General features: G+C 40.1%; 1 protein-coding gene across 13 annotated transcripts in view; it reads left to right on the top strand.

Annotated features, from left to right (window-relative positions):
* Positions 1–25,057, top strand: part of SULF1 (sulfatase 1) — a 194,069-nt gene that overhangs the window by 131,791 nt on the left and 37,221 nt on the right. For 12 of the 13 annotated variants that reach the window (XM_055349633.2, XM_055349632.2, XM_063709227.1 and 9 more), the window contains 6 exons: positions 2,148–2,298; positions 3,198–3,373; positions 4,737–4,865; positions 5,145–5,201; positions 6,348–6,477; positions 22,518–22,734. In XM_055349633.2, the coding sequence (XP_055205608.2) occupies positions 2,148–2,298; positions 3,198–3,373; positions 4,737–4,865; positions 5,145–5,201; positions 6,348–6,477; positions 22,518–22,734 (860 nt within the window). Of the gene's footprint in view, positions 1–2,147; positions 2,299–3,197; positions 3,374–4,736; positions 4,866–5,144; positions 5,206–6,347; positions 6,478–22,517; positions 22,735–25,057 lie in introns of those variants that run through there. The other variant, XM_063709226.1, reaches the window with a different exon arrangement.

Here is a 25,057-nt window from a genome sequence, read left to right as displayed (position 1 = left end):
CGCAATCTCGGCTCACTGCACCCTCCACCTCTCTGGTTCAAAAGATTCTCCTGCCTCAGCCTCCTGAGTAGCTGGGATTACAGGCGCCCACCACCATGCCCAGCTAATTTTTGTATTTTTAGTAGAAACGGGGTTTCACCATGTTGGCCAGGCTGGTCTTGAACTCCTGACCTCAGGTGATTCACCCGCCTGGGCCTTCCAAAATTCTGGGACTACAGGCGTGAGCCACCATGGCTGGCCCAAAACAGCTTTTTAAGAAAAGTGCTATTAACCCCATTTACAGATGAGCACATTTGAGCCACACCCTCTTTTCCATGCTCTAAATCTTGTCTCTTTCTTTAAACATGAGTTACTCATACTTCTGAGCATAACTGAGACACTTTTAGAGACAGTGTCTTCTAAGCTCAATGTTATATTATTTGTGCTGCTGTGCTTCTACTGGGTAACCAGCACCCATCCTGGTCACCAGGGTAACTTTGTCAATCAAGAAGGCCAAGGATCCCAAACCAGCATTTTCTACTATCCAAAGAGAGGTTCTGCAACTCCACTGGCAGGAGAGAATATATAATAGCAGGTGGCATTTATATGACCCAGTGTGCATGGCAGTGTCCCAGCGGATCACCGTGAATCTCAGAAACTCCAGGCTTTCCCCATGGGAAATCCACGCCACCACAGAACCAGTGGAGGACTCGGTCAAGACTCCTGAAATCAAAGAACTCACAGTGACTGATTCTTTCCCTAGTTTTATAATATAAATAATGGCATGGGGTCACATTCAGCCGTCATTATCCACACGTTTCACTGATGGGATCCTCCTCAGACAGAGATTGGGAATCAGTTTTCTCGGTCACATAAACTGTTGCTCATTCTGTGAGGCTGCCTATTTGTCAAGTTGTGGTTCTTATTAAAAGCAATCTCAGACGTAGGAAGCACCCCTCACTTCCCTTCTCATTCATTTTGTTAAAGCAAATGGGCTTTGGAATTCAGGCCTGTTTCTACCACTTACTAATGTCGTTAATTTGGAGGAGTTCCTCAACTTTGCCAAGGCTTGATTTTCTCTGCTGTAAAGAGGGAATAATAAACCTATTTTACAGAGCAGCTGAGACAATTAGGTGAGTTAACGTATATAAAATGGTTTGCGCAATACCCAACACATATTAAACTCTCACTCAGTTTTTAATATTAGCCTCTATGTGCTTAATAACATTGAAGAAGATTCAAGTAGATTATAGTCTGTTAAAGAGTTCAAATATAAATAAATAATTCTCAGGGTGAGAATTGCCATAGCATAGATATGTTACGTACCCATGGCAGAGCATGAGGTGGCAGCATCTAATGGTTGAGGGAGTTGGGTGAAACATCAAGAGAAGGCAACATATTTTTTTGAGTACCCAGTGGAAGACATGGGATACCATGTGGATCTCTGCAGTAGATTAAATATAGACTTGAACTAACCTATCCTGGAACAATAGGACAATTTCCTTGTGGCTTACAGAAATTATTCCCTGCACCTATATTGATTTGTTTATTAAACGAATAGCTTTATTGGTAAACATGTATATTGCGGAAGTAGACTTGGTGATCATTCCCACAAGTCCAATTAAAGTAATGGCATCTATATAAAAAACTCATAAAAACTAGATATGTAAGTAATCAATAAAATACTCTTCTCAAGTATTCAGGAGAAAAACTGTGTTGAAATGATGATTCATCATTCCACATAACGTATTTGTGACTACATTTAATAGCCTCATTAGCAATAAAATTTTTATGAGTTAACATCATATGAGAATATTCCCTTGTACCTTACCAAGACTTTATGTGTAGATTTGTAACATAACCATAATTATCTTGGTATGTTTCTTACACATTTTATTCAGTGAACCCAAATGAACTTCTAATTACATGTTCAGCTGCCAGTCATGGTTTTATATGTTTGAATATATATACCTTCAGAGGATATTTGCTGTTTGGGGTGGTGAAGACTTCATCTTCTTATAAATGCAAACAGAAGATAGTTGGAAGAGGAAAATGTTTTAGCAGTGTCTCAATTATCTCTCCTTAATGATTATTTCACAACCTCAAGATATTTTCCTAAAAGACTAAGTAAGAAATATATAGTAAGATTCCTTTCTGGATATTTTCAGAACTCCTAGTTATAACTATGCACCAAATATGGATAAACACTGGATTATGCAGTACACAGGACCAATGCTGCCCATCCACATGGAATTTACAAACATTCTACAGCGCAAAAGGCTCCAGACTTTGATGTCAGTGGATGATTCTGTGGAGAGGGTAAGCACATGAACCTACCTCAGTGATAGTTTTTGGCCCAGCTTCCTTTGTGTAGACTTATTCTTGCCAATCCCGTTTGGTTTTTTCCCCTTCATTTTCCAGCATCATTTTGAGAGAGAAAGAAAGAGAGAGAGTATGTGTTTAGTGGCTTAATCATCCCTCCCTTATCTTGTCCTCATTCCATCTACCTCTCCAGGGTTGGTTTCTTATGGAGCCAGTAAAAAAGAGGAGAGAAAAATCAAATCAGCGTAGATCAGGGGCCACATCCTCAAAGGCAATAAAGAATGATGGAGCTTGTGCTGAACTTGAACTTTAAGTTAAGGGCCCCATCTAAAGGAACAGCAATTACTCAGCTCCAGCTAAATTTTGCCATGTAGAAATGTGGATCAAGTATCAGCAGGTCTTCTGACTTTTTTAAAGAAGCCAGAAACACAAAAAATTTTATTTGAAATTTTTTGAACTTTGAAACATAGTATAAGCCAAACAAGATGTGCCTCAGGCTGGATTTAACTGGATCAGGCTCAGAAGCAGCCTGTTTTTAACCCTTGGTAATTAGATATGTGATGATAACTTTAACAATGGATTTTCAAAGTACAACCTATAAAGTTTGATGGTAGAGGTTGTTGTGTGGGGTGTTTTTGTTTTTGTTCTACCAAACAAGCAAACAAAAAGCCTAAAAGTAGAATCTGCTAGATTCCAAAAAGTTACGTTTCAACTTTACCATTGGACCTTTCCCTCCCAGACTGTAAGCAAATAGAAAATGTGGATAATGTTATTAAAGCAACTCTTGCCTTTTAAAAATAACAGGAAAAAGATTTGGGGGCAATCGTGGCAACACTATTGAGCATCATCTTATACCAGCACAATTGATTCTGACTTGTTCCTTTGCTGTATTTCAGCTGTATAACATGCTCGTGGAGACGGGGGAGCTGGAGAATACTTACATCATTTACACCGCCGACCATGGTTACCATATTGGGCAGTTTGGACTGGTCAAGGGGAAATCCATGCCATATGACTTTGATATTCGTGTGCCTTTTTTTATTCGTGGTCCAAGTGTAGAACCAGGATCAATGTACGTATTTCTCTGTTTGTAACATTCAACTGTCGTACCTCATGTGTGTCTAAGATAATTCAATTACCAGTCTCAGTATCTGGTTTCCTTTCATCCAAAACAAAAAAGGATGTGTGTAGGTTGGTTAATTTCGAAGATGAAAACCTTTTCCTCCTTGCCACATCTTAAATTAGCTCAAGTATACTACTTAAAGAGAAAGGAAAAATAAGTGTATCAATGACTAATTCTTTCAAATTGACTGGAATCCATGTCTTTTTGGTCTGTGTGCACAGACAGGATGTGATCTTCTGGGATATCACCCTTCTTCGAATCAGAGATACGCTGTCATTTAAAAAAAAAAAACCTGACACCATCCTTTTAGTGTTTAACTTTTAAAAATTATTCCGAAAGAAATGTTTTTAAAAGATAAATTTTTAAAAGCTGGCTTTTCTTTTAAAGGAAAAAGAGCGAAAGGACTAGGCTGCTATTTCTGTCACTGTAGGCAGGTCACTGCTTCTCTTTGCATCTCTATTTTCCCATCATGAAATGGCCTTGCCTATTTTCCCATCATAAAATGGCCTTGTCAATCATCTCAGGATGTTTTGAATAAAATGGGATTGCATCCATGAAAGAATTATGGAAAGACTAAAAGAAAAAGTGGAAGTAGAATCCAGAAGCTGGAATGGCCCTTGAAAAGCATCTAGCCTGGACCCCTGATGTAACAGTGAAGCTAGGCAGACAGCATCAGTGCCCCTCTCAGATCCGTGATTCTGGAAGTGGTGGCAGTGGGGCCCAGAGCCAGATGTTCTGAATCTCCCCCGTGTACCTCATGTGCTGCTGCATCATACTACATCCTGGAGAGAGGGCAATTGAAGTAAGAAAGGTTTCTTTGAAGAATGTTATTGTGCTTCCTAAGATTATTAGAAACACCCTGGGAATTGTCAGATCTATATCTAGAAGGCCTTATGTTTTAAGGACTAGATAGCATAGATTGAATTCAACTGTAAAAACTGTACATCCTTTTTTAAAATATTGATTTTAAAGCTCTTGTTCAACGGAAAAGTTATGGACTATTGGGTTTTAAGCAAAAGTATGTTTGCTGCAAAAACCATGTATCAGGTTGCATCTTGCCTGGTGATGTGATCAGAACACAGGGGTGCAGGCATCTCTCCAGCCTGACCCTGGCAAGAGTCAGTTAATCTTGCTCAGTGCCATTGCTGTGATCACACACCCACCCTTGCCACACAACTACCCATGCCTAGGAGACCAGATGAGAGGGTGAGAAGAGTTGAAGGCCAATGAGTCACTGCTGTAGAAAAAGCAGCCCTAAGTGCCACCTTCCCCTGGCATTGGATCTCAGCCATCACCGTGTGCCCCTTTACAGAGTCCCGCAGATCGTTCTCAACATTGACTTGGCCCCCACGATCCTGGATATTGCTGGGCTCGACACACCTCCTGATGTGGACGGCAAGTCTGTCCTCAAACTTCTGGACCCAGAAAAGCCAGGTAACAGGTGCGTCACTGTTCCTCCTCTCAGCCAGCCCCAAACATACTGAGCTCCAGCTGGTGCCCAGAGCCAGCCAGCAGCTGAAGACATGGAGGCAGAATATGCCTTGCCCACAAGGATCACCCCAAGCTGAGCATTTCTCAGCTGCTTGTGAATAGCATATTGATGGAGACGCACTCATGGTCTGTGGGAAGTGAGAGGTGTTTCTTTAAATCAGCTGTTAGCACAGATCCATTTGGAAAAACGTCCAGATGCCAACAGTAAATATTATCATTTTGCTTTCAGGTTTCGAACAAACAAGAAGGCCAAAATTTGGCGTGATACATTCCTAGTGGAAAGAGGGTAATTATTGGTTCCTGGGGTGCTTCTGGGAACCAGTCCTAGTGGGCAGCTTTCCCTGCTGAGTATTTTTTTTCTCCTTATTTTTGTTTACTAAGCATGCAGATTTCGTAAACCTAGTCACAAGATTGAATGGTTTGCTGCTTATTCTGTAGTGGTCAATAGAGTAATAATTGCTGGATCAGAATTGTAAAGAATAACCCTCAAGTTGGTTAATTGGTACAAAAACACAGTTAGATAGAAGTTATAGAATTTGATAGTATAGTTGGGACATTATCGTTAACAATAATTTATGTATATTTTAAAATAGCTAGAAGTGAAGAATTGCAATGTTCCCAACACAAGGAAAAGATAAATGAGATGATGAATATCCCAATTATCTTGATTTGATCATTACACATTGTAGACTGGTATCCATATATCACATGTACCCCCAAAATATGTATAATTGTGATATATCAATTTTTAAAATACCAAAAAAGCAAGAGAATGATGATTCCACATCCCCCGAAAAGAATAAATTCTCATAAGCTTGGACCAAAGCCTTTATCATGGGTGTAGATTTACTGTTGCATTTCTCAGTGCTGGTTTCTAATCAGACGAGTGGATTGAGTTTCTCTACCATTCTCCCCACGTTCTTCTCTAAGCTGCCTCCAAGCCTTACCCGGCACCCTTCTTCCTACTTCCTACTTCTTTTCCTTGTGTGCCTTTCCTAGTTTTAAACAGATAAATGTATGCCATTGTAATTATTTCCATTGTCACTTCTGGGTTTCCCCTTTTGGTTCATTAATGCCCATTGCCTTGTTTTTCTCTGTACATAAATTAGGAGAGAGAAAATATTTATATAATTTTTTTAACAAAAGGAACTTTGAGCATGTAAAATGAAACATGTATGCCCAAATTTTGAAATTAATGCTTTTGGGAAGAACGAATCTTTTCCTGACCTCTCATCTTCATCCTACCCAGTTTGTCATTTTCATAAAGGACCCATCAAATGTTGAACTCCTGTAGACAGAGCTTTAACATGTATTTCTTGCTGTTTAAAGAATGTGGAGTCATGTGACAGGGTAAAAAAAAAAGGGGGCAGGACTCAGGGGACCGTAATTCAGATCACTTCTCACGTACGAAGCTTTTCCCTTTCTGTCGAAGCAAATTTCTACGTAAGAAGGAAGAATCCAGCAAGAATATCCAACAGTCAAATCACTTGCCCAAATACGAACGGGTCAAAGAACTGTGCCAGCAGGCCAGGTACCAGACAGCCTGTGAACAACCGGGGCAGGTGAGTGACGCAGGCTTTCTTTACCACCACTCATGTGCTTCTCCATCTCTAATTTAGAAAATTATCCACATATAAAAGAATGTACATTTGTGTATAAAGAAGCTTTTCCCAGTGGCCTTGAGGGCAAGCTCACTGAGACACCTCTCCGCGGACAGAATTACGTAACTGGTTCAGGCTGGGCCTCCCCATTACTACTTGGGCTCCCTCCAGTTAACAAAGATGATGATCTCAGAGAAAGTTCTATGCCAAAAGACACTGGTTTCCTCTGAGGAGAAGATTCCTGTTATAGTCCCTGTTAACTAGTCACTGAAGAGTTGCCAAAAGGCTACTTAGTCAAAGCACAGGTACGTGCTGAGCCTCTTGGCAGTGAACCACCCCAAGAGACATGATGGGGCCTTCACCCTAGGCTAAAGTCAGATGTCATCTTACCCCCAGTAGAGGACACAGCCTGTGACCAAGCTTGAGGAATGAGAAGAGAAACCATATTCTGTTTGTTTATTGTTCCTACTTCTGCTCACAAAGATCCTGGCATCAAATATTTCATTAGAATAGATCCTCTTTGTTAGTAGAAATATTACTATAGACCCCAGAGCTACCCAGAATATCAGTTATTATCAGTAAGAATAAAAGAAATACTGTGTGATGAATTAACATTGCTTTTAAAGAAAGTGAGTACGTATGAATTTAAACCAGTTTAAAACCATTGATTTTAAATGCCCTTGATTGAAATGTATGCTAGCTAAAAGAAAATGCTGTGTCATGACAAGAGGAACCGAACTTTGGCCCAAATCATTGCAGCTGAGAACAAAATCAGAGGAAAGTAAAAAATACTAACACATAGTGAGCATTTGTCTTACGTCAAGCACGGTACGCAGGATTTTGTAGCATTTACTCAATTTAATCCTCACATCTGTAGAGTGAGGTGGGCATTGGCATCTCCATTTTACAAATGGGCAGCTGGGATTCAAACAGGAGTTGTCTGATTCAAAAACTCAGGCCACTTGCTGCCTTCCAAGGTAAGTTACAATAACCAGGTGAAGAGAAGTTCAAATCTGTGAGTCTTTTTTAACTTAACTGACCTCTAGATATCCACACAATTCACCAACACCAGTTCAAGATGTCAGGCTCATGGAATGAGTAGGTAACAAAGTTATTATTAAAATGGCCTCACTCATTATACGCTTATTATATGGTATCTAGCTTGTTGAATAGACATTCATAATAAACAACTTGATCCTTATACCCTGCATTTCCTCATGCTTTCTTGTACACAGGATCCCTTTGAAATAGAAGAGGATAGGGAGGGAGAGCTGTTGAAGGAAGGGCTGAAACAAAGCCTTCACTACATTCTAGTACATCTTAATTTTCAAGTGTTTAGTGGAGAAAAGCTGAGACCTATTCATTATATTTTAATTTGAAGTCTTCAAATCTTTCTTGTGAAAGCTCCAAATATTATTATGAATAAAACCTCAGAATTGTTTTGTAGCTCTAAGATGATTTTTATGAGCTAGCCTCAATAGACTAATTTACTTATATTCAGGAGTTGCAAATGTTCAGTGTTAAATATATCTCATGCAAATTGGTGATCTTGTTACTCTTTTAGCTCTAAGAGGTGAACATTATAGCCTTTTGGGAATAAGGTACACTGCCTACATTTCAGTGTGTAATTTTACAAACCTCTCCATATGGCTTGCCCTAAAATTTTAATATATGTCCTAAAGGGCAAATGTAACGTAAACTAGATTATGGTACTTTGGCACAAGCTTTTCACTCACGAGCTGAATGCTAACTAAGTTACAAACTTAATTTTGCTTTTTCATATTTTTTGAACTTGTTTTGGCCCCATGAAATGCTTTCATATCTGGAATTTTCTTCCACTGTTTCATTTCTCTGTGAATCAGTCTGAATTTAGATCTATTATGTGGATATATGAGAACATCAGCAATGGTCTCTTTTAGAAAGGCCTGAATTCGTGGAACAAAGAATTAGGCTATGCCCTGATGGTGATTTCTTTCTATAGAATTTCTTTACATTGGGCCTGAGTGAGCTTTAGAAGTGAAGACCTGGAGAGTATTTCTGATTGTCTCTAGCTTCAGTGTATCCACAGCACTAGTGAATTGTTACTCTAATCCCGAACCAGCAGGATCAGCATCCCTGAGAGTCTGTCAGAAATGCAAATTCTCTGGCTGTTGCAGACCTTCTGAATCAGAACCCCTAGGGGTGAAGCCCAGCAATCTGTGTGTTAACAAGTCCTCCAGGTGACTCTGATGCTCCCTAAAGTTTGAGAAGCACTATTCTAACCCACGATTGTGTTTACTGGTGGCCCTCAAACCATAGCTTAGGAATCTAAGAACTTCAAGAAAATTTTGAGCCTTAATCTTTAAAGCAGTTATTGAATCTGTGGGTCAAACCTGATAGCTGTGTTGTGTGTTGTTGTTTTGTTTTGTTTGGGACAGGGTTTTACTCTGTCACCCAGGCTGGAGTGCAGTGGCGTGATCATGGCCCACTGCAGCCTCGCCCTCCTGGGCTCAGGTGATCCTCCTACCTCAGCCTCCTGAGTAGCTAGGACTACAGGCACACACCACCATGCTCGACTAATTTTTGTGCTTTTTTAGGGATGGGGTTTTGCCATGTTGCCCAGGCTGATCTGGAACTCCAGGACTCAAGTGATCCACCCACCTTGACCTCCCAAAGTGCTGGGATTACAGGAGCGAGCCTCCATGCCCAGACAGCTCTGTTGTGTTCTATCGACTTTTTATATCTTGGCCTTTTGCTCTTTCTTTCTGGCTACTTTGAAGATTATCTGTTTTTGGCGACAGTATGCCTGACTTTAAAAAAGGAAGAAGAAAATTCAGAATAATGACACTGAATTGTTCAGGTTCGAGGTGGCAGCGGAGGCTAGAACTGACCTGCTTGGAATCTGCTCTCTCTCGATGTCCCTCCTGGCATGCACCCTGCTTCTGATCCTCTTAACAAGGTGAATGGCCTTCATTCCAAGGCAACACAGTCAGGTTTTGACACTCCATGGGGAACAAAGGGAAAATCAGCATGACTAGCCCCATTCTCTTCACTCTTAATCCCAGAGATAGTGAATGCCCCACTCCTACCACATCTTTGTGCCGGGTCACCTAAAGGTTGTTTGGTGGAGTCAATGTGGGTGCATGAGGTAAGTCAACAGAGAAAAGAGATCCAAAGGTTGGGGTTAGAATATTGGCCGCCACCACTTTCTAGTTGTGTCTTCTCAAATAGGTCACTTACTTTCTCCTGAGTCTCAGGTTTTCTGTCTCTAAAATGGAGAAAATTAACCTCACCCTTGTGAGGATTAAGTGATATTATACATGTAATGTACTAAAGTGAGACTGAGATTAATTTTCTCTAGTGTGCGAATATTGGGTGGTATTATTATTCCAAGCCATCTTACCTGCTGTTTTCATTCCTATGAAGCCAATAAGAATTAAAATGGGCTGAGGCCGGGCACGGTGGCTGATGCCTATAATCCCAACACTTTGGGAGCCCGAGGCGGGAAGATCATCTGAGGTCAGGAGTTTCAGACCAGCCTGGCCGACATAGTCATAGTGAAACCCCATCTCTACTAAAAATACAAAATTAGCCAGGCGTGGTGGTGGGCACCTGTAATTCCAGCTACTTGGGAGGCTGAGACAGGGGAATCACTTGAACCCAGGAGGCAGAGGTTGCAGTGAGTCAAGATTGTACCGTTGCACTCCAGCCTGGGCAAAAAGGGTGAAACTCCATCTCAAAATAAATAAATAAATATAAAAAGAATAAAAATGGGCTGGAATCCCAGAGACTTGGCATCACTTCTTGACTATGTGAACACAACAACCAGCGGGGACTAATTAAGACAACATGGACATATGTGTTTGCATTACTTCCACGTTCCTGAATTAATATGAGACGGAGTGTGAATTCCCACCACTCTCTCAGCTGGGCGTTACACCCCCGGGCACGTTTATGTACAGACACTCCCCATCCCCCTACACCATCACACACATGCACATGTGCATACTGAGGGGCAAATCTCGACCTCTTTCTTAAAGCATGTTTGTTCCACAGAGAACAAAGAGCAGTGATGCTCAATGCTGGCGGCACATTAAACTCACCTGGGGCCGAGCACGGCAGCTTATGGCTTACTCCCATAATCCCAGCACTTTGGGAGGCTGAGGCAGGAGTTCTAAATCCCCTAAGCCCAGGAGTTCTAGACCAGTCTAGGCAACCTAGGGAGACGCCGTCTCCACACACAAACAAAATAGCCAGGCATGGTGGTATGTGCCTGCAGTACCAGCTACTCAGGAGGCTGAGGTGAGAGAATCGCTTGAGCCTGGGAAGTCGAGGCTGCAGTGAGCCGTGATCGTGCCACTGCACCCCAGACTGGGCGACTGAGTGAGACCCTGTCTCAGAAAAACAAAACTAAAATAACAGAAAATAAAAAATAAATTCACCTGGGTGGCACTTGAAAAATGCTGATGCACACCCCAGACCAGCCAGGTTAAAAATGTCTGGAAGTGAGGCCAAGGAATCTGTATTTTTTAACGAGGTTAAGAATCACAGGCCTAGAACCAGAGAATATCAAAGTTTGAAGGAATCTTAGAAATCTTCTAAGTTGAATGGTATCATTTTTCTGATAAGGAAATTTAGGTCCGGAAAAGTTAAGCTACAAACCCAAAGCCAAAACCTGCATCTCTTCACTTCACGTTGAGTACTTTCTTCCCTGTAACGTGCTGCCGCTGCAAAATTGCAAGACAGATTTTCCCTTTGAAACTATGAATGGCAATTGCCACTCACGGTGGTTCTCAACCCTGACTGCACATTAGAATCATATGGGCAGCTTTAGAAATGCTTAAGTCCCAGCCCAGGCAAGTTAAATCAGAACCTCTGGGTACGAGACCCAGGTACCAGTGTTTTTTCCAAGCTCCCCTGATGATTCCTATGTGCAGACAAGCTTGAGATCCACAAATGTCAAGTGAGCATTAATGGGTTGGTTTTTCTTCTTCTTCTGGGCATAGGTATTGACGCCTTAAATAGGAGCTACATAAAAGAGAAATTCCCTGGGCATCCAATTTTGAAATACACTTTACATATTATCTGGCATTTAAGTGGAAAAAAGCAGCCTGCTTTGTTTTGATAGGGCAAATATCACGTCCTTTTGATGAGTTGTTGAATTCCAGCATCTTTACAATTTAGTTTGCCTTTCTACTATTGGATCAATATAAAATCAAACATTTGTTTAAAAATCTGTGAGGACCCCTGCATCAAGCAAGCTGATGCTATTATAACGGAAATAGAATGTAGTTTGTTGAGTGGAAACTGGTTTAGCTCCAGGATGGATCTTTGTTCCTATACAAAACTTATCTCTCTGGCCGTATATCCTTCTGACCCTTTGTGACCAGCAGCAGAGCATGAATAATAAGACATTTACCATCAAGATCCTCCTAGAATTGTTAGTTTTCCAGAAGCAGACAAACCTGTTTCCCAAAACTCACTGAACTCTGGTCAAAATGTCAGCATGGCTCATAGACATCTTCCCCTGGCTAACCTGATTCCAGAGGGCACATCCAGAAGGATTGAGCTCCCAGTGCCATCCTCTTACTGAATTCTTCTCTGTGCATGGGTCCATTGTGGACCACTCAGCCTTTAAACCTTGCTTCCTTCCCTCTTCAACCCATGCTGAAGCTCATGTATGAACAGTTGTGCATCTAATTAAATCTTTGGCTTCTGTGCATTTGTTCTAAACAAGTCAAAAAAAGACAAACATGAGAATAGACATTTTACTCATAAACTGTATAATACAGCCCCATTCTGCTTAATTTGTACTGTGTCTTCTTTTCCACCATTTCCTAACAGCCCATCCTAATCAGGTCCTCCTCTATGTTTCTTAAATGTTACATGTGAATCCCACTTTCTCACTTGCATGAATGTTGTTACTTCTCTCTTCTCACCTAAGGCTCACCTGAAGACTCATACTCCCTTCATACCATTCTCCTTTTCATCAGTATCCTGATCAAGGTGCTTTGGGATTACATCCTGGATATACCGCTTTCTTGGTATTTGCCTATGTGCAAGTTTCTTAACCTAATTCTGCCTCAGTTTCTTCATCTGTAAAATGGGCATCATAATAGTTCTTGACTCATAGGCTGTTGTAAATATTATATGAATTAAATGTATCAAGCATCTGGGACTATGTCTAGGACATAGAAAGCACTCAACAAATGCTGGTTGTCAATCATTGGCCAAGATCTGTTTACCAATTTCATTTTCTAGGAATTACAATAATCATACATCTTCCAACATTCCAGTGTTGACTTTTACAAGTGATTATCTAGATTAAAATCTATAATAGGTAACATTTCTCTCTCTTCTGCTTCTCCTTTTCTGTTTTCCATCCCCCTCTCTTTCCCATCTCACACCATCTCAAAGAAAACAGGCCAGGAGATAAATCCTCCTGGCACAAGTAACACTATTTCATATTTGTGAGAGAAAATTTGACAATGACTTGAGCTAAGTAGCAGTTTGGACAAAGATGTGAATATGGTCTTTGTATATTCCCCAGTGTTAAGATAAATATTTTAAACACATGTCCACATGCAGGTAACTTTTTTATGATGTTCATGTTGGCGTGAATAATAATCAGTTTATCACAAAATTACTATACAGTTGTGACATTTCAGAGAACATGATTTGACCTGCATTATGGCCAAATCCATGTCATAAGACATATGGTAACCAAGAACTAGTGTGTGTTTATGTATAAAATTAAGCTTTCACTGCAGTGCACCTTTGAAAAAGTTGTAGCCAATTTTTTTAATTTTTCTTTTTATTTCAATAGTTTTAGGGATACAAGTGGTTTTTGGTTACATGGATAAATTCTTTAGTTAGATTTCTGAGATTTTAGTGCACCCATCACCCAAGCAGTGTATACTGTACCCAGTTTGTAGTCTTTTATCCCTCACCTGCTTCCCAACCTTCCCCTCCAAGTCCCCAAAGTTTATTATATCATTCTTATGCCTTTGTGTCCTCATAGCTTAGCTCCCACTTGTAAGTAAGAAAATAAAATATTTGGTTTTCCATTCCTGAGTTACTTCACTTAGAATAATAGTCTCCAGCTCCATCCAAGTTGCTGCAAAATACATTATTTTGTTCCTTTTTATGCCTGAGTAGTGTTCCATGGTGTATATATACCACATTTTCTTTATGCACTTGTTGGTTGACGGGCATTTAGGCTGGGTTCCATATTTTTGTAATTGCTAATTGTGCTGCTATAAACATGCCTATGCATGTGTCCTTTTCATATAATGACTTCTTTTCCTTTGGGTAGATACCCAGTAGTAGGATTGCTGGATCGAATGGCGGTTCCATTCTTAGTTCTTTAAGGAATCTCCATACTGTTTTCTGTAATGGTTGCACTAATTTACATTCTCACCAGCAGTGCAAAAGTGTTCCTTTTTGCCACATTCACGCCAACATCTATTGTTTGTTTTGTTTTGTTTTGTTTTGACTTTTTATTATAGCCATGCTTGCAGGAATAAGGTGGTATCTCATTGTGGTTTTAATTTGCATTTCCTTGATGAGTAGTGATGTTGAGTATTTTTTCATGCTTGTTGGCTGTTTGTGTATCTTCTTTTGAGAATTGTCTATTCATTTCTTTACCCTACATTTTGATAGAATTATTGGCTTTTTTCTTGCTGATTTGTTTGAGTTCCTTTGTAGATTCTGGATATTAGTCCTTTGTTGGATGCATAGTTTGCAAATATTTTCTCCCACTCTGTGGGTTGTCTGTTTACTCTGCTGATTATTCCTTTTGCTGCGCAGAAGCTTTTTAATTTAATTAGGTCTCATTCATTTATTTTTGGGTTTTTTATATTTGCTTTTGGGGTCTTAGTCATTAGTTCTTTGCCTAAGCCAATGTCTAGAAGAGTTTTTCCAATGTTATCTTCTCAAATTTTTATAGTTTTGGGTCTTAGATTTAAGTCTTTGATCCATCTTGAGTTGATTTTTGTGTAACGTGAGAGATAGGAATCCAGTTTCATTCTTCTACATGTGGCTTGCCAGTTTTCCCAGCACCATTTATTGAATAGGGTGTCCTTACCCCAATTTATGTTTTTGTTAGCTTTGTCCAAGATCAGTTGGTGGTAAGTATTTGGCTTTATTTCTGGGTTCTCTATTCTGTTCCCTTCTATGTGCCTGTTTTTATGCCAGTACCATGCTGTTTTGGTAATTACAGGCTTGTAATATAATTAGAAGTCAGGTAATGTGATGCCTACAGATTTGGGGTTTTTTTTGCTTAATATTGTTTTGGTGTAGCCAATTTTGGGGGTTTTTTTTGTTTCTTACTCATGAAAATGGACACAAGTAGGCATAAGTAAGAACAGAGAACAACATCCTTAACCAATCTGAGAAATATTTGCAATTCAAAATGCAGAAATTATAATGATTATTTAGTGGATACTTCAGGAAGGAAAAGCAACCAGAGGTCATCTAATATTGCACTAAGTATTTTACATGGAAAACTGTTCTATGAGATACATATTATGCCCATTTTAGATATGAAGAGACTGAAGCTCAGATGGGAAAATAACTTGACCAAAGTCACACAGCTAGAAGAATGACAAACCTGAGTTCAAACCAAGATCTGGGTGACTCAAAGCTTCTGTCTCTCTCACTAAATAATAATTATTTTGTACAGTTTACCACCAGAAAACATTAGCTTGCCCAGGATTGGATAAACTTTTTAAAGGCCAATTATAGTACTGCTCTAGGTTCATATAGTACATCTTTTCCTTAGAACTTCAAAACACTCAAACAATCTATTCTCATGACTATCCATGAAGCCAGGAGGAGCAAGTATTATTTTATCGGATGTGGAATCCAGAAGAACAAAAAGATTCTGCAATTTGCTCAAAGCCATAGAGTTAGCAGCAAAAAAATAAATAAATAAAATTAAGGTCTTTGAATCCCAACCCAATACTCATCTCCATTAAAAATGGCTACCTCTTATCAAATACACATTAGATCACATTCTTTAAGTAATAAGCCATGTGTGGGTGTATGTATGTAATAATAATAATAATAGCAGCTGCTTTTGTTGAGTGCCTGCCACGTGCTGGGTTCTTCCCGTGTGTTATCGCTAATGCTCATAACTCTGCAAAGGCTAATGTGGCATAGCTTACTTGCTCAGGGCCACATAGCCATGTGATAGAGCTGGTGTTCAAATCCAGGCTTTTTGGGCTTGCAAATCCAGACTTTTTCCTTTAAGCCACACTGATGAGTAAAAAACACCATTCCAAGTCCAAGACAGAATATAGGTAATATTCACTACTATGAAATCCTATTTCAGTAAATGACTTGTGACAGCACTCTGGGTTGTAGTGAGGATTAAGTGAAAAATTCATAAAGAGTGCTCTAGAGCAGTACCTGCTATCAAGCAAGAGTTAAATAAATGATCATAATCATGGCAGTCAAGATGATGATGAATGAAATTGTTTGAAATGCATTTGACATATTTCTCATTAGATTTGATTCCACCAAACTAGCTGCACACTATTTGTATCCTCATACCAAAATTGCCAGCCTTCTCTTCTTCATCAGGTGTTATTTACATACAGGCAGATATAATCAATCAAAAACACTAACACATAATTACCTAACCAAGTGATTCTGTGCTGAGATAACTTCTGGGAATGACTCAGGAATATGAGACATGGCCCTTGCCCTTAATTCCAACTTCCACCATAGTTGGAAAGGCTAAAAGAAAATTATAACAACTTAAGAAATTATTTAAATAGTTTTATCTACCACCTCACCCATAGTTGCTGTGCAGAAATATTTGTGGAATGACTGTGTGCTAAATTATTGGCACAGACTGATAAATCACCCAGAAGGAGAATGGAAATAATGTAGTTGCAGAAAACAGGAAAAGAATTTGCAGAAGGAATGAACCATCAGTGAAGATGGAGACAATCGGATTTGGCCATTAACTGATTTACTGATAAACTTCAAGAGCATAGATAATAGCAAGACAGTGTGACAGCTGTGTTTCTGCAAGGGCACTTGTTGAACAAAGCTCATTTCTGAGGCTGACTCCACACATCCCATTAGCAGGTGCCTCACCTGAGCTCAGGCTTTCGTCTGATTCCTGAAACTCTCCTGCAATGCAAAAAAATCTCTTCTCATTATTTTGACTATTTAAATGGCTTGCTTCATGAGTTTCAGAGCAATTCTTTTAAAAATTCTCTTTTTCTGCTTCCCTCTATAAACTCTCTAAGATCACCACTTTAGTTGCAGCTATTTCAAGGTTTTATTGTGCAGTCATAAAAATTGTCATGATATCGAGTTCTAAAATGGCTGTGGCAATGTGTGATAATTACATTTCATTAAAATTCCTAGTATGCTTGCCAGTAGGAAGATTTTCAAAGTCTCTAGTTAATTACTTTATCTAACAGGGTCTATGACTTTTTCAAAGGGTCCATGGTAGAAAAAATAATTGACATTTTTGTTCATGGCTCTTGCTTCATCCAAGTATGTGTGTAGATATATGTATATATGTAGTATGTATGGATATGTTTGTATGCATGTGTGTAGACATATATGCATATATGTATGTATATTTGATTTCGTATGATACATCATCATAGCCAAGGACAGTGCCAGACATCCAGTGTGGTTAAATTCAACTCTTCAGGAAGGAAACACCTTTTCCCTTCATCTCTATCCCATAGGAAACCAACAAAGAATTTGGCTAATGGGAAATTCAACTAGGATTCCAAATAGCCTAAGTCACTAAAACTTCTGCCTACACCTTTGTGTTCTACAGGAATCTACTTGTACCCTCAGCTCCTCCAGGGCAAAAACAAACAAAATAGGCAGAATTCTTTGAATGCATTGTGATTATAAAAACCACAGGTTTTCACTATAGTCATGTGCTTTAAAAATTAGTATTTGTACTAAAGTTGATATAAATTGGATCCACAAAAAGACTTTAGGCCATTATTTTTCAAGAATATATATATATATACACACACATATATATGTATATATATATACACACACATATGTGTGTATATATATAATGTGTGTATATATAATGTGTGTATATATAATGTGTATATATATACACATTATATATGTGTGTATACATATACATATATATGTGTATACAAATATATATGTGTATATATTTATATATATAATATACACATATATATGTGTGTATATATATATATATATATTTTTTTTTTTTTTTGAAATGGAGTCTTGCTCTGTCACCCAGGCTGGAGTGCAGTGGCTCAATCTCGGGTCACTGCAACCTCTGTCTCTCAGGTTCAAGCCATTCTCCTGCCTCAGCCTCCCAAATAGCTGGGACTATAGGCATGTGCCGCCACCTGGCTAATTTTTGTTTCTTTGTTTTTTGTTTGTTTTTGGAAACAGAAACTTGCTCTGTCACCCAGCCTGGAATGCAGTGGCATGATCTCAGCTCACGGCAACCTCCGCCTCCCAGGTTCAAGTGATTCTCCTGCCTCAGCCTCCCAAGTAGCTGGGACTATAGGCGTGTGCCACCACGCCCAGCTAATTTTTGTATTTTTAGTAGAGACGGGGTTTCACCATGTTGTCCAGGCTGGTCTTGAACTCCTGTCCTCAGGCAATTCACCTGCCTCGGCCTCCCAAAGTGCTGAAATTACAGGTTTGAGCTACTGTGCCCGGCCTTTTTTTTTTTTTTTTTCTGTATTTTTAGTAGAGAGAGGGTTTTGCCACACTGGCCAGGCTGGTCTTGAACCCCTGACCTCAGACAATCCACCCTCCTTGGCCTCCCAAAGTGCTGGGATTACAGGCGTGAGCCACCACACCCGGCCTCAAGAATAAAATTAGCCATATTTTCCTGTCTGATAGAAGATGGAGCACCTATTATGCTTCCACTTGGCTGTGGACTGTGAATTCACTAGCCGATTATTTTGCTTCTCCAGGCATTAAGCAGTCAATTCTTCATTTTTAAATGCTAGAGGCAGAGATCATCCAGGTAGATGGATAAGCCTTAAACCATTTGGATTTAAGACAGATATACATACAGACAGACACTCAAATGCTACTGATTCCCAAACTTTGCAAAGTTACGAAAAGTTATTTATTTTGGCAACACTTTCCCCAGCAATAATTCTATATAGCATATAGTTATATGTTAATGGAGTTGTCTGTCAGTTTCTAAGCCCAGGCTGTAGTGCAGTGGCATGATGGCATGATGGCATGATCTCAGCTCACTGCAGCCCCGACCTCCTGGGCTCAAGTGATCTTCCCACCTCAGCCTCCCTCCAAGTAGCTGGGACCACAGGCATGTGCCAGCATGCTTAGCTATATATACCACAGGCATGTGCCAGCATGCTTAGCTATATATATATATATATATATATATATATATATATATTTTTTTTTTTTTTTTTTTTTTTTTGTAGAGACAGGGTTTCACCATGTTGCCCAGGCTGTTCTTGAACTCCTGGGCTCAAGCAATCCACCTGCCTTGGCCTCCTAAAGTACTGGGATTGTAGGTGTGATCCACCACACCCAGCTCTGAGAACTTTTTTGATCATTTCTTGGCACATCCTAAAGCTAATTGGATAGCCATGAATGCTATAATTGGGTCTGTGAGTGCCACAAACCCAGGCCTGGAAACCACTCATCTCCACATTAAATGGCAGAATCATGAACAGGCCGCATGCAGTTTTCAGCTAAGTCAAAATTCTGTCACTTATCAACTAACTGTGGAAACAGCACAAGGATAGCTGGTTTCACTTAAACAAAGCACATAGTCCTGAAAGCATAGGTGCACTGATAGTATTCATCCATCCAACTGGAGTCATTTTCTGACCTGCTTACATCAGTACATTTCTAGACACAGCTTCCTTTGCACATGCCACCCCCATCAATTACATGCATCCCTCTCAAAGACCCATGCATCTGAGCTACTTAGACTTAAATATATCCCTCCTGCCTTCCCCATGGAATCCAGCTGCAAAACTGTCCAGTAAGCAGTTGCTAATGTAAAGCAGTGGCCTGAACTCCAACTGCACATTAGAATCATCTGGGGAGCTTCTGAAAGTCCCTCTGTCCAGCCAAATTTGAGAACCACTCATCTGACCTAACTTCCTGTGTTTAATTAAGTTGACTTCACAATTTTTAAGTTAAATCATCTCTAACTTAGTCCTTAGGCTGTTCTTGTTTGTGTTGCCTTTTTGCGGCTTTGTAAGTAAAATCCACCCTCTGTATCCGTGGGTTCTACATCTGTGGGTTCAACCAACTGCAGATTGAAAGAATTGAAAAAGAAAAGATGATTTCGTCTGTATTGAACCTGCATAAACTTTTTTTCCTGTGATTATTCCCTGAACAATACAGAATAACTACTAATTACATAGCATTTACATTATATTAGGTATTACAAGTAATGTAGAGATAAAGTATACAAGAGTATGTATGTAGGCTATATGGAAATACTACATTTTATATCAGAGACTTGAGCATTCATGGATTTGGGTATCTGCAGGGCATCCTGGACCCAATTCTCAGTGGATGCTGAGGGATGACTCGTTAGTCACCTGTCTGTCCCTTGAGCTCCTGCTTCTCTGGATGAAGATGTTAAACGTTCAAGACATCCTAGCCAATCCACAAAAAAAGGTTGTACCCTGATATGGCTTGAAACAACCAAATTCAGTAGTACCAAGAGTATAGGGGGCTAAAGCAAAATCATAGAAGAAGTCCTGTATCTCTAGGATTTGGGGATTACATAGTAGAAGCCAAAAAGCAGCTCTGATAATTCAACATACATTGAAGACATACAACTCCCTTAAGAGAAAGCAAACCATGGCTCTGCATCTTGGTTCATCATGAATAATTGCATGTCATTTTGTACACGAGTGTCAGTTATCAGCAAAGCCATCTGGGACCTTTGGCCAAATTTTACTTTGCAGTAGGACACTTTGCAACCAGATATCACCCCAAATATATACTGGTACAAGAGGGAGGTATGAGATCCTTTTAAATGATGCATGAAAGAACATCTTTTATTTAATAATTATTTATTTGAATATATTTGAAAATATATGTGGCACAAAAAAACATAATTTTACAGTGCAGATAGTATTGTTCTGTCCATAGTTTAGAAATACACCCATTTAAAGAAGAGTTTCTCACTCTTTAACTAGATATGAACAAAAACAATAAAGGATAAAGAAAAGTTTCAGTAGATAGTGGTACACAACTGATAGACCTATATGGAAAGGAAAAAAGACAAAAGTGTGATAACACTATATTTTAACTCTGTGACAACTGTGGCCAACTTAAAATTAAATATTCTTCCTGCCTCCCAAATTAATTTTGTAGGGAGAAGGGGGAAAATAAAATGTAAAAGAAGTTATTCAGTCTTTAAGTAAGATGTGGAGGATCCCAGGAAATGACCCCCAGGGTGAAGAGCTATTATTTCAGCCAGGTTGAGATTCAGTAAGTGCAAGGACACTTAGTCCAGAGGCAATGTCATATTTACTTGGATGTAAGCCTGCAGCATCTGTGGCAGGCATGTTAGAAGGCTCAGTCTAGAAAAGTCAGTGCAAGCTCCCCATATGTGTCTGTTGGGAAGTAAACTCTGTCTCACATAGCAGCATGCCCACTCTCTGCCGAGTGTGCAGTTGAAACTGCAGAGTTCCCTGATCCCCTTCACAGGATGTGCAACAGGGGTGTGGCACGCCTGCTTGGTCACCACCACTGCTCAAACCCCTGATGAGAGGGGGAGCACGCAGATAGGCAGGTACAGGAACCAGGGCGAGTCTTTTGGGCTCCAGCCCTGCGGTAGTATCTAGGGGCGGGTGCCGACGGCCCCAGTGTTACAATGTTCTTTTAGCCTTGCGGTCTGCAGACAGCTTGTTAACCAGTTCAATGGACCCTCTGCCTTTTGACAAGGGTAGAGGGCCAATATGACAGCTTTCCATATCCCAAGCTCTTGCCTAGCTCTTGGAAGAATCAGGTCACACACGGGCTTGAAGGATGAATGCAGGGTTTTACTGAGTGTTGGAGGTGGCTCTCAGTGGGACGGATGGGGAGCCAGAAGCAGGAATGGAGTGGGAAGATGATATTCCCCAGTTTGGCCGCTGGATGGCCACGCTCCTCTCTGACCACCCCTAGCCAAGCTCCTCTCAGTGTTCAGACGTTCCTCCTCTTCTGTCTTTCTCTGCCACCTTGTTCCACCATTCGTCTGCTTGTCTCCTCATCTCCTTGTCTGCTTCTGGAGCCTGGATTTCAGGGTTTATATGGGCACAGGACAGGTGGCATGGCAGGCCAAAAACAACTTTTGGGGTGCAAAAACAGGAATCCCTGTCCCCATTTAGGGCTGTAGGTTCCCGGGCTTGAGGGTGAGGCCTTTGCCAGGAAACTACCTTCTTCTACCCAGGGTTTCCCTGTCTTCTGTCCATATCACAATGTTCTTAGAAGGATAAGAAAAGACACAAAAGAAAGCCTGACAAGTTTGCTAATGTCTGGGGTATATGAGAGTTGGCTCGCCCCATCATGGGCTCCAATTAAATTCATCTCTGTCTTCCTCATGTGCCATTCTTCCCTGGCTCACATTAGAAATTCAGGAGCGGAGAACAAAGCAGCCAAGTTTGTTTTTCCAGAGCAAGAGGGGTCTGGTGAAAGCAGTCCTGACAGCTGCACCGTGTGTCTTGGTGAACTAACGGCTTTTACATGTTTCATTCAAGACTGTTTAGTCTGCGTGCTAAGGATTCATATATCAGTTTTTGGCTCTAGTGTCATCGAGGTAGTTTGATTTCCAATGATTTCGTTGTCATCTGTATTTGCCTACAGTGAAAGAAATAACTGAGAGTCGAGTTATTGCAGGGTCACTTAAAAGCTTGCCTTTCTTCATTCACTCTCCTTAATGATATTGCCAGTGCTTCTAAAAAAAAGAAAAAAGAAAAAAACTAAGGCAGCAGCTCTTAATAAATAACACCTGGAGCAGAATCGGTAAACTCCTTTCACGTTGGCTTTTGCAGAAGTGGCAATGCATTGAGGATACATCTGGCAAGCTTCGAATTCACAAGTGTAAAGGACCCAGTGACCTGCTCACAGTCCGGCAGAGCACGCGGAACCTCTACGCTCGCGGCTTCCATGACAAAGACAAAGAGTGCAGTTGTAGGGAGTCTGGTTACCGTGCCAGCAGAAGCCAAAGAAAGAGTCAACGGCAATTCTTGAGAAACCAGGGGACTCCAAGTAAGCCACGCTTTTGTGACCATCTCAATGGTGGCCTAGGCCTGTGGGAATAAACAATAGAGAGACGAAAGGGTTGCTCCTTCTACATTTTAGATATTATCAATGCATCATTTTCAGGCTAAAAGCACATCGTTGCTCTATTTAAAATAAGAAAGCTAAGATTAATGTGACATTTTGCTTTGTAAACATTTTCACTTAAGCATAGAATGAAAATATAGTTCATAAAAGCACCAGATGCAAAACTTATGCACACATAAAAGAGTTTATAAAATGGTTATTCCAAAAGGTAAAGGATATGGTTTAAGTCCATTTTATTTTATCGTAATGCCAACATCTCCTGACTTGTCTGCCTGAAGTTGCTTTTAAAAAATAGTAAATACAAGGTTTCAGTGTGTATGCATTTAATTTTAGGAGGAAAAGCATAAACACTTTTTTAAGGCATATATTTTAATCTCTGTTTTAGGACAATATATATATGTTTTAATTCTGTCAAATCATTGGATCTCATTGATTGGCAGGGACAAACTAGTTGCATTCAGTATGAAAAATACTTCCTAGCATTTTCTTAATAGCTATAAGAAACCTACGATTATACAAATGTGAAAATCCACAGGCTGACACCCTCCACGAAAGAATGAATCTAGTACCACCTAGTGGAGTAACATGGAAAATGACTCAATTTTATGGTGATTTCTTTCTATACTGGTTTGGAAAGAAGCAATTTAAGTAAATTAAATTCTATGTCAAAGATTTGGAAATCAAATCATACACTAGAACAATGGAAGCCCTGAGAACAGGCATTTTTATTGTAGACTCCACAATATGGGCTTTAGGGCCATGCCCTGATATTTCATCCAAAATTGTTGTGTTTTCCATGTGTATATGGACATTTGTTTCCATGTCAACAATTTTTAACAAATTTTAAAGGAATCTGTAAGCCAAAATACTAAGAATCTTTGATTTGGGAGACTTTTTTTCTTCCCTAAGAGAAAAATTCCAGGTCTAATAACTCACACAAAGATATCAAATTTCTGAAAATCAATAAGGCCAGGCGCGGTGACTCACATCTGTAATCCCATCACTTTGGGAGGCTGAGGCAGGCAGATCATTTGAGGTCAGGGGTTCCAGACCAGCCTGACCAAACTGGTGAAACCCCATCTCTACTAAAATTACAAAAAAATTAGCTGGGCATGGTGGCACACGCCCGTAATCCCAGCTACTTCTCGGAAAGCTGAGGCAGGAGAATTGCTTGAACCTGAGATGCAGAGGTGGCAGTGAGCCGAGATCGCACCACTGCACTCCAGCCTGGATGACAGAGCAAGACTCCGTCTCAAAAAAAAAAAAAAAATTAATAAGGGACGAGGACCCCGGCATGCTCTTTTTTCAGAAGCTGATTAGCAACATTCAGTTTAGAAATAGGAGTGCCCTCTTCTCTTCCAGAAAGTTCGACCTTGTTTCCCAGGCACTGGGCATAAGGCACATTGATGTTTCAGTATTAGGCACAAACACAAGTCTAGGGCAGCTCTCTCAAACTGTATGGAATCTTGTGTATTTGAGAGCAGGAGTCGGTTTTCACCCTTTCTGCAAGGATGGAACTCGTAAGCACTCTTATTGACCCCCCTACTGTCACGGAGGTTGCTCCCTGATCTGGAAACTGCAGGATTCAGCTGAGAGGTGTCTCAAAAGCATGACAATTCTGATTCCACAGCCAGTATGCCCCCCTTCTTTCTATGTTAGCAGCAGGCTAGAGCGATAAGGCCAGACGAATATGGCTCTACAGAGCTAAGAGCATCTAGTGTTTGCACATTAAAGTTCTTATCTGGTACACATGAGTTCTTGAAAAGGTTCCATAGTCACCAGAAAGCATGCTGCCCTCTCCCCATCCCTGCCCGCCCACCCCCTGCCTTAGCCCTCCTCTGCCAGGTATAAAAGTGAGTTGGCTGATGAAAGCATTAACAAAATTTAATTCTTCTTAGAGTAATCCTCTACTATTTGTACAAATAGAAGTTGTCTAGAGCATTTGCCTCTTTGAAAAAGCAGCCCAATGTAGTGGTAAGACTTCATAGTCTGAGAAGATTATAGTCCTAGCTCCATAACCTTGCAAAATGTATGTGACATTCAAAACTTCAGTTTTCTCATCCATAAAATAAGGATGAACCTGTATTGACAATCTGATGTTTTTGTATGTAAGGGTTTTTATAATAATACCTGTCTTTCAAGACTCCGGATTAGAGATAAATATGAAGTATATAATACATAGCAAAAGCTCAATAAAGGATAGTCATTATTATTAACACCATAATTGGGAATATGGTTTTATCCA

The sequence above is a fragment of the Gorilla gorilla genome, chromosome 7 (genome assembly GCF_029281585.2).
Source record: "Gorilla gorilla gorilla isolate KB3781 chromosome 7, NHGRI_mGorGor1-v2.1_pri, whole genome shotgun sequence".
Lineage (NCBI taxonomy): Eukaryota > Metazoa > Chordata > Mammalia > Primates > Hominidae > Gorilla > Gorilla gorilla.
The sequence above is the reverse complement of the archived record's forward strand: the minus strand, read 5'-3'. Positions and strand labels throughout refer to the sequence as shown.